The 11,112-nt window shown below is 37.4% G+C and overlaps 1 protein-coding gene across 1 annotated transcript; it reads left to right on the top strand.

Moving 5' to 3' along the window:
- Window positions 1-208: 208 nt before the first annotated feature.
- LOC114823178 (strychnine-10-hydroxylase-like) lies at window positions 209-2,705 on the top strand. Its single transcript, XM_029098588.2, has 2 exons — window positions 209-1,361; window positions 1,960-2,705. The coding sequence occupies exons 1-2, from the start codon at window positions 405-407 to the stop codon at window positions 2,581-2,583; spliced, it is 1,581 nt and encodes a 526-aa protein (XP_028954421.1). The 5' UTR covers window positions 209-404; the 3' UTR covers window positions 2,584-2,705.
- Window positions 2,706-11,112: the final 8,407 nt, after the last annotated feature.

Genomic DNA, 11,112 nt, shown 5'->3' with positions numbered 1-11,112 from the left:
TAAAGGTGACAAAATAATTTATTAAGTTGATGTGGGTACCTATGTGGGTATCAAAGGTGACAAAATAATTTATTAAGTTGATGTGGGTACCTATGTGGGTACAGTCATGCATGGCTGCGATTAAAGGTGACAAAATAATTTATTAAGTTGATGTGGGTACCTATGTGGGTATATATATATATATATGTATGTATGTATGTATGTATGGGTATGGCGCTGATAACACAAATCAACTTAATCCTTCACCCAGTTCAATAAAAATCCATTTTGTCTCCAGCTTTCTAATGGTCCCATATTACTCATATATATATATATGGCGCTGATAACACAAATCAACTTAATCCTTCACCCGGTTCAATAAAAATCCATTTTGTCTCTAGCTTTCTAATGGTTTAGTTGCAATAATGGATTCTTTCCCTTATGCAAACTCTATCACTGCTGGTTTATTCACAATAATCATCGTGTCATATTACTTATCACGAAGATGGAGAGCTGCCAATCACAAGGGCAAATTGTCACCACCTGAAGCCAAGGGTGCATGGCCTATATTGGGTCACCTTCCTTTGTTAGGAGGCTCTACACCTCCTCACATAACTTTGGGAGCCATGGCGGACAAGTATGGACCCCTTTACACTATCCGCCTTGGCGTCTATCCGTCATTGGTGATAAGCAGCAGCGAGATCGCAAAAGAATGCTTCACAACCAATGACTTGAAAGTAAACTCGCGCCCAAAGATGGCAGTTGTCGACCACATTGGCTACAACTACGCCATGTTTGGGTTCGCACCATCTGGACCCTATTGGCGAGAAATTCGCAAGATCACCACCTTGGAGTTGCTCTCAAACCGGAGGGTTGAGCTGCTCAAGCACATTCGAGTCTCGGAAGTAACTACTTTCTTGAAAGAATTGCACGAAACTTGGAGTACAAGGAAAAAGCAGAGCTCGAAATCTGGAGTGGTGGTAGAGCTGAAGCAATGGTTTGGGGACATGTCGCTGAACGTGATTGTTAGAATGGTGGCCGGAAAGAGGTATTCAGTAGCTGCCGATGAGGATGAGAAGAAAGAAGCGCTCAGGGTTCAGAATGCATTGAGGGAGTTTTTTCACTTTGTGGGATTGTTTTTGGTGGGTGATGCGGTTCCTTATCTGCGGTGGTTGGATTTGGGTGGGCATGAGAAGGCAATGAAGAAAACTGCAAAGGAATTGGACGCCATTGTTGGAGAGTGGGTTGAAGAGCATAAGCAGAGGAGAGCAAAAGGTGGTGCAAAGGGAGAGCAGGACTTCATAGATGCGATGCTTTCTGTGCTTGATGGTGCAGACCTTGGCGGTTTTGATGCTGATACGATCAACAAAGCCACAAGCTTGGTAATTATATATAATTCATTAATTTTTGCATGCAAATAATTAACCATAAAAGACTGGAGTTAGACACCAAACACATTAAGATTTTATTTTTACCTTCATTACTTAATTAAGCTAATTGCATGGTCTATAAAAGAAAATGAAAATCTAAACAAGAAATTTTCTGTATATTCTAAAATCATGTACAATTTCTTATTATTAACAATGTACTGTTAATTGCTGAGAACTGTTTTGGATTGTCAATAAACTTTCATTTCAATGATATAGTGATTAATAGTACAATGATTTTGACATATTTCTCATATAGACATCATGTAAAAATGGAATTTATAATTACTTTCACTACATATTGGGGTGGCTATCTGGAATGAATTTTAAGATGATTTCCAATTTTATAATATTTGAGTGCTCACCAATGTGTACAAACAGTATAAGTTTGTCTACTTAGTAGTTAAGGTGGGACATATTTTAACATTTTAATATATATTTTCACCTAAATAAGATAAAGACAAGAAAATTATCAATGTAAAATTGTACAGATGTAACCTCACTCTTAAGAATTTATATATCCTAATTAATTAATCAAATATTCCTTGAGCAGAATATGATTGCAGGAGGTACCGATACCACCATGGTGACATTAACGTGGGCAATATCATTGTTGGTGAACAACCCTCACATTCTGAAGAGAGCCCTAAACGAACTGGACACGAAAATAGGCAGACAAAGAGTTGTGAGTGAAGAAGATATAAGCAACTTGGTCTACATCCAAGCTATTGTAAAGGAGACATTACGTTTATACCCAGCAGCACCATTATCAGGGCCACGTGAATTCACTGAGGATTGCACCATTGCTGGGTGCCATATTCGAAAGGGCACCCGGTTGATCATGAACCTCTGGAAGCTCCAAACAGACCCTAAAAATTGGCCCGATCCATTCGAGTTCAAGCCAGAGAGATTTCTTACCACCCATAAGGATGTTGATGTGAAGGGTCATCATTTTGAGTTGATTCCATTTGGAAGTGGTAGAAGAGCATGCCCTGGTTTGGCATTTGGCCTTCAAATTGTGCAATTTACATTGGCTAGCTTTCTACATGCGTTTGAAATCTCGAACCCATCTAGTGCACCAATTGATATGACGGAGAGTTTTGGGCTGACCAACGTGAAGGCTACTCCACTCAAAGTTCTTATCAAACCTCGCTTGTCTTTTGAATTATATAAATAAAAGAAGAAAATATATAATATTATTTGTATGAAGAAGAGATTTTCGTTGTTATTGATTATATACAGATATTTGTCCATCTTTATGGTCATAAAATCAATAAAGAGCTTATGAGTATTTGGGAATGGGCATATTACGCAGAGTATATTGACTTTCCCTTGTAACACTAGCAATAAAAAAGTACACCAAAATAGTAAAATACCTCTTTATTACATTTTTGATTGGGCTCTATGTTGGGCCTATTGCCTCCGGCTTTTTGGTTTTTCAAAAGAACCCACCCATTCGCCAGTACACAAATAGGACACAATAAATTGGTCCATTTGTAGACTCCCAGTCCAATTTATGTGATTAGGTCTCACCGTTCATAAAAAATAAAACTCTTTTTTTTTTTTTTTTCTTTTCTTCTCAAACAAAAAAATTTAAAAAAAATAAAAAAAATAAAAAAAACTCTTTCTCACAACAAAACCTTTCTAGACTCCAAGTCCCTCCCTATGACAACTTTGACCCTCTATCGCTCTATTTCTTATCCAGCGACACCGCACCACACCTTTTTTGGTGACCTGGCATCGTGAAATTCATCACCCAGTTCCATCAATTTCATCTTTCATCATCGGCTTGCACAAACTCTCTCTCCCCTTGACCCTCCACCACCCATTCCGCTATTCAGGTAGCTGTCGACCACCTTTCTCTCTTCGCCCTCTTACAACTCGACGAAAATTGCTTTTGTTTCAGTTGTCGACGTAGAGCTCCGTCAATTTCAATCAATTCTCTCGATTCAACTGTTAATGTTCAAGATTTAGGGTTTTTTATTTTCGAATCAGGGGATAAATTAGGGTTTTTGATTTTTGATTTGGGGATCAATTTTATTATATTGCACATTATAATTTTTGTTGTAAAATTTATCCATTCCGTATATTTGAAAGTCTTATAGTCCCTCCCTTAAATTGAAGATGTGCTATATGTTAGACTTTTCCTAGGCACAGGTTAAAACAAATACTGCAATTGGTTGTCGTTTTGGGACACAAAATAGTAATTTAAAAAACAAATGCTTCATCTGAATTATTTTATTTTATTTTTAATTATGATAAAAAACGATGGCATGTGGCACCTAATTTGTATTAATGTTTAATCAAAGAGTAATGTTAGGGAGATTAAATTTGCAAACTAAATGATGTGTCACCAATAGGAATAAGCATGTTTATCAACGTTCAAGTAATAAAACAATCATCAACTTCCATATCCTTTAATTTTCAAAATTTTGTCTACAAATTTAGTTTTCCTAGTATTACCCTTAACAAAAGTCAACATTGATAAAAAAATAATCAAAAGTCTACAATTTATTAAAATAAAAGGAAATAAAAATCACCAAAAAATATGTTGACTCTCGGAAAAGAATCCTTGACGAATCCCTTTTCTGGGATTCCGGGGATTACCTGATCATGATCGTTTATCGTATACGGTCAGTTTTCATTAGATACTATTTATATTTAATTTTAAATGATTTTTTACCGCACAATGTACGATAAACGATCACGATCACGAAATTCTCATGATCCTCAGGAAAATGATCCGGGAGGATCCTTTTCCATCAATTATAGACGTTGGAGGTCCACTTCTGTCTAGTATAGACGTTGGAGGTCCACTTCTGCCTAGCTGCTTTTATAGACGTTGGCGTAGCTGCTTTGTTAAAATTTATGGTGATAAGCTTCTTTTTTTTTTTTAATTATTAAGGAGAAGAGAAGCGTTCGAATTTATTATAATAAGTTAAAAAAAATGAGAGTTCAAAGCATTGGTGGAAAGTAAAATTCTATGGACAAATGAGAAAGAAAGGCTAGCTAGATTTCACGGAGAAAGTCACCACATTTGACTAATGAGCTTGATGCTTTCGTTTATTCCACATTTAGTTTTCTGGTAAAATAATGAACAATACTTGTGTTTTCCAATTCATTTTACCTGTTGTGAATAACATATCCTCATCATATAAACTTTATAAATAGAATCATTTGATTTTTTAATTTTCAATTGAAGGTCATTTTTACAAAAAATTCATTTTCATAGGAGATTGTTTAGTCATAAATATTGGTTAGTTATAAGTATTGTTTAGTTATACGAATGTATTCCAGAATTCTTCAATTCCAGCGTTCAAGTTTGATTCTTTACAACATGCACTACCAGACAAACTAGCCGTTTCAATAGAACTTGGTTAATATTGTCCTCCTATTTTGATTGAGGTTTTCTTCGGATTCCTCTCTCACAATCTATCGGGATCAATCAAATCAAATTATATTATTACATTTAATGTACTCGTTTCTATTTCTGGTATATTGAAAAATCTTTTCATAAATAGGAGGTCACAACATCTATATCATAAAATTAATTTTCCACTGAATGAAAAGACATATGATACAATTGATCACAACGAGTCAAACTTAATATAACATCATCATCAATCGAATCACTGTTTAAAACCCAAGATTCTTTTTTATTAACATACGTGGTCAGGAGGAAAACTAATACCTTTTAAACCTATCATCTACCTTTTAGTTGGTCAGTTTTTTCTTTTCTCCCATCGATATGCCTTGAAAATAAAGAATTATTCATTTCAATCCAAACATAGGGTATTAAACGAGCACATATTACTCCTATATACATGTATGACAGGGTGCTAATAACACAAAAAGCTGCAATAATGGATTCTCTCCCTTATGCAAACTCTATCACTGCTGGATTATTCACAATAATCATCGTGTATTACTTATCACGAAGATGGAGAGCTGCCAATTACAAGGGAAAATTATCACCACCTGAAGCCAAGGGTGGATGGCCTATATATTTGGTCACCTTCGTTTGTTTGGAGGCTCCACACCTCCTCTCATAACTTTGGGAGCCACGGCAGACAAGTACGGACCCATTTTCGCTATCTACCTTGGCGTCCATCCGTCGTTGGTGATAAGCAGCAGTGAGATCGCAAAAGAATGCTACACAACCAATGACTTGGGCCTAAACTCGCACCCAAAGATGGCGGCTCTAGCCCACATTAGCTACAACTACGCCATGTTTGGGGTCGGACCATTTGGACCCTAATGGCGAGAAATTCGCAAGTTCGTCACCTTGGAGTTGCTCTCAATCCGGAAGGTTGAGCTGCTCAAGCACATTCGAGTATCGGAAGTGACTACTTTCTTGAAAGAGTTGCACGAACTTTGGAGTACAAAGAAAAAGGAGGGCTCGAAAGATGGAGTGGTTGTAGAGCTGAAGCAATGGCTTGGGGTTGGGGACATGTCGCTGAACGTGATCCTTACAATGGTGGCTGGAAAGCGGTATTCAATAGCTGCCGATGGGGATGGGAAGAAAGAAGCTCGTGGGGTTCAGACTGCATTGAGGGAGTTTTTTTATTATCTGGGCATGTTTTTTGGTGGGTGATGCGGTTCCGTATCTGCGGTGGTTGGATTTGGGTGGACATGAGAAGGTAATGAAGAAAATTGCAAAGGAATTGGACGCCATAGCTGGAGAGTGGGTTGAAGAGAATAAGCAGAGAAGAGCAAAAGGTGATGCAAAAGGAGAGCAGGATATTATAGATGTGTTGCTTTCTGTGCTTGATGGTGCAGATCTTGGCGGTTTTGATGCTGATACGATCAACAAGGCCACAAGCTTGGTACATATATATAATTCATTAATTTTTGCATGCAAATGACTAACCATAAAAGGCTGGAGTTTGACACTGTAAACACATTAAGACTATAAAATGAAACTGAAAACATTACACAATAATTTTTTTTTAAATATATGATTTTCCCATTTTATATATAACTCATGCAAAATATTTGAGTGCTCACCAATGGGTGAAGGTAGATAGATCATCTTTTTAGATAATATTTGTAGAACATATGATGTGGTAGTTGATAGTTGAATATTTTTTTTTTAAATCTTTAAAAATGAAATCTACAATTCTACTGAAAATTCTCATCAAACCTTGCTTGTCCTCTAAACTTTATGGATAAAAAAAAAAGGAAATATATAGTATTATGTTCGATGTGAAAAAGAGGTTTAGTGTTGAGCACACGCTGAGTCATGTCAAGAATCAACTCATCTCCATTTGGAATTGTCGGAGCAGATCATAGCCACACCTCAGAAGCTATCCAATCTCTTCCCTGGATTGGATTTGATTGCCTCAGATTCTAACTTTTCAGCTGCACCTTCGGAGTTTGGAGTTTATTTGGAAAACATTGCGGAGTCCAATTGTACGGGGAGATTCACGCAGATGCTACAGCCTGAGCCATCAGATTTGGACAAAGTGGTGGTGGCGGCTGTCTAGAGGCAGAACAAAGCAAAAATTTAAACCACCATCTGAAACATGCTCTCAGAATCAGAACAAAAAAAGGCATGAAATCACAGGATTTAAGTGAATTAAGGCAGGGATTTAAGTATTGTTTAGTTATACGAATGTATTCCAGAATTCTTCAATTCCAGCGTTCAAGTTTGATTCTTTACAACATGCACTACCAGACAAACTAGCCGTTTCAATAGAACTTGGTTAATATTGTCCTCCTATTTTGATTGAGGTTTTCTTCGGATTCCTCTCTCACAATCTATCGGGATCAATCAAATCAAATTATATTATTACATTTAATGTACTCATTTCTATTTCTGGTATATTGAAAAATCTTTTCATAAATAAGAGGTCACAACATCTATGTCATAAAATTAATTTTCCATTGAATGAAAAGACATATGATACAATTGATCACAACGAGTCAAACTTAATAGAACATCATCATCAATCGAATCACTGTTTAAAACCCAAGATTCTTTTTTATTAACATACGTGGTCAGGAGGAAAACTAATACCTTTTAAACCTATCATCTACCTTTTAGTTGGTCAGTTTTTTCTTTTCTCCCATCGATATGCCTTGAAAATAAAGAATTATTCATTTCAATCCAAACATAGGGTATTAAACGAGCACATATTACTCCTATATACATGTATGACAGGGTGCTAATAACACAAAAAGCTGCAATAATGGATTCTCTACCTTATGCAAACTCTATTAATCATCGTGTATTACTTATCACGAAGATGGAGAGCTGCCAATTACAAGGGAAAATTATCACCACCTGAAGCCAAGGGTGGATGGCCTATATATTTGGTCACCTTCGTTTGTTTGGAGGCTCCACACCTCCTCTCATAACTTTGGGAGCCACGGCAGACAAGTACGGACCCATTTTCGCTATCTACCTTGGCGTCCATCCGTCGTTGGTGATAAGCAGCAGTGAGATCGCAAAAGAATGCTACACAACCAATGACTTGGGCCTAAACTCGCACCCAAAGATGGCGGCTCTAGCCCACATTAGCTACAACTATTAGTGTATAAGCTGTGAGCTAAGTAGAGTTAAAGTAAATAAGCCTTGTTTTTAATTGTGTATTCACTTAGTCTTAGATTATGACAAGTGTAAGGCTGAGATTGTAGTGTTGGTTGTGGATATCCAGCTAAGGCTAGTTGTTATGTTCACATGCCTTTGTGCGTGTATTGATAGAGAGATATATGAAACATCACTCTCAGACTTTGAGAGGAAGAACAGAGCATTCCTTCGCATTGCATTTCTCTCTAACTTTTCAGATTCCTTACTTCCATAGAAACATAGCTAATCACAAAGAACTCTAACATGGCCTCAGAGCCTTGTTCGATCATTTGAGATCTGGGAGTAAACTGTGAAGCAATCGAGCTACACTCGAGCTCGTTCCGGTTCAGGCGAAGTCGCCGAAATTCCATAGAATCCGATTTCGATTTTTTGTTCGTCTCGTCTAAGCTAAGAAATGGCTGGATCTGGAAGTTCTGAGGTGAGAACTCCGATCTTCTCCGGTGAGAACTACGAGTTCTGGAGAATCAAGATGGTGACGATCTTCAAATCTCACGGGCTATGGAAATTAGTTGAAAAGGGGATTACGATCTCAGAAACAAAGAAGAAGAAGGTTGAAGGAAGCTCAGAGGAAGAAGAAGACGATGAGAAAATGGTCGCAGCATATATGCAAGATGCAAAAGCTCTGGGTATTATCCAGAATGCGGTCTCGGATCAAATATTTCCTCGGATTGCCAATGCTGAATCAGCCAAGATGGCATGGGATCTACTGTATGGAGAATATCATGGTGGTGATCAGGTTAGATCTGTAAAACTTCAGAATCTTAGAAGAGAATTTAAGTATGCTAGAATGCGAGATGATGAATCCCTATCTAGTTATCTCACAAGATTGAATGATTTAATTAATCAGATGAGAACATTTGGTGAATCTCTTTCTAATGAGAGACTTGTGCAAAAGGTTCTGATTAGTCTAAGTAAACCTTATGATTCCATCTGTTTAGTTATAGAAAACACAAAGTGTCTTGAGACTGTAGAACTGCAAGAAGTTGTTGCAATTTTGAAGAGTCAAGAACAACGGTTTGACTTGCATAATGTTGATACCACTGATAAGGCTTTTGCATCATTCTCAGTAAGTCCAAAGGGGCAAACTAGAAATGAAGCTCAATCTGGTTCATCAAAATTCCAGAAAAATTGGAATTCTAAAGGCAAAAAATGGGAGTCTAAGCCTAAGTTCCAACAGAGATCATTTACTAATTCTGCACAAAATTCATCTTCTTCAGGATTCATGAAGCAAGATACAGTTAAACCACAGTGTAAAGTGTGCTCTAAGTTTCACTTTGGAGAATGTCGATACAAGGGGCAATCCAAATGTTACAACTGTGATAAGTTCGGGCATTGGGCTAGAGAATGCACAGCAGGCAAGGTTATTCAGAAGGCAAACTGTGCTAATCAAGCAGAAGTGACAGGCAATCTGTTTTATGCTAACAGTGCAATTACTGAAGTCAAGGTGAATGAAAACTGGTATATTGATAGTGGTTGTAGCAACCACATGACTGGAAATGTTGAGCTACTTATGGATGTAAGAACGAATGTCACTGGAAAAGTACAAATGCCCACTGGAAATCTGGTAGATGTTGCTGGAATAGGTTCACTTGTGATTGATACAAATTCTGGTAGTAAATGCATCAAGGAAGTCATGTTTCTACCTGGTTTGAAGGAAAATCTGTTGAGTGTGGGACAGATGGACGAACATGGATATTATTTGCTTTTTGGTGGAAGAGAGTGTTGTATATTTGATGGTCCTTCACTTGATTGTCTGGTTATCAAGGTTAAGATGAAAAGTAATAGGTGCTACCCTTTGTCTTTAATGCAAATTGATCAAGTTGCATTGAAGGCTAGTGTAACTGAATGTACCTGGACTTGGCACAAGAGACTAGGACACCTAAATCTTAGAAGCCTCAAGCAGCTTAGAGAAAAAGAAATGGTGCATGGTCTTCCACACCTTGAAGATGTTGATGGTGTGTGTGTAGGTTGTCAAATGGGAAAACAACACAGAAACTGGTTTCCAAAAGGACAAGCTTGGAGAGCTAAGAATCCTCTAGAATTGATACACACAGATTTGTGTGGTCCCATGAACACTGAATCTATTGCTGGAAACAAATATTTCATGTTGTTTATTGATGATCACACAAGAATGTCATGGGTTTATTTCCTAAGACATAAGTCTGAGGCACTAATCTGTTTCAGAAAGTTCAAAGCAATGGTGGAGTTACAATGTGAATTTAAAGTGAAATGCCTAAGGAGTGACAGGGGGGAGAATTTCTCTCAACCGAATTCAGCAAGTTGTTGGAATCTGAAGGCATACAAAGACAGTTATCCATTGCTTATACTCCACAGCAAAATGGAGTAGTGGAGAGAAAGAATAGAACAGTTGTAGAGATGGCTAAGGCAATGCTTCATGATAAAAGCATGCCATACTTTCTGTGGGCAGAAGCTGTACATACAGCTGTTTATATTCTAAACAGATCACCTACAAAAGCTCTTGATAATATGACTCCTTTTGAAGCCTACAGTGGGAGAAAACCAGGAATTGGTCACTTAAAGGTGTTTGGATCACTCTGTTATGTTCATATACCAGCAGAAAGAAGACAAAAGCTTGATGCAAAGTCTGTCAAAGGTGTGTTTGTGGGTTATGCAACTTGTGAGAAAGGGTACAGAGTATTTGATCCATGTTCAAGGAAGTTAATCCTATCAAGGGATGTGGTCTTTGATGAAACTATATCTTGGAATTGGAAGCAGAATTCAGAGAAGTCTATTGCAATAACTGACATTCAAGATCAGTATAGGACTGTGAGTGATTTCAGTATACAAGAAGTGACAGAAGTAGAAAATAGTAATCAAATGGAAGAACAAGATAGAGATGTCTCTGAAACTGTTGAGATCGCTAGTCCTTATGATCATACACCAGTTAAATGGAGAAATATCAGTGATATCCTAGCACAATGCAACCTTTGTATTGTGGAGCCAGAGAAGTATGAGGAAGCTGCACAAGATGAAGCTTGGATAAAAGCTATGAAAGAAGAACTATCCATGATTGAGAAAAATGAGACTTGGAAACTTGTAGACAGACCAAGTGATAAACAGGTTATTGGTGTGAAATGGGTGTTCAAAACCAAA

The sequence above is a fragment of the Malus domestica genome, chromosome 15, assembly GCF_042453785.1.
Source record: "Malus domestica chromosome 15, GDT2T_hap1".
Lineage (NCBI taxonomy): Eukaryota > Viridiplantae > Streptophyta > Magnoliopsida > Rosales > Rosaceae > Malus > Malus domestica.
Note: the sequence above shows the minus strand (reverse complement) of the source record. Positions and strands in the feature narration are given on the sequence as shown.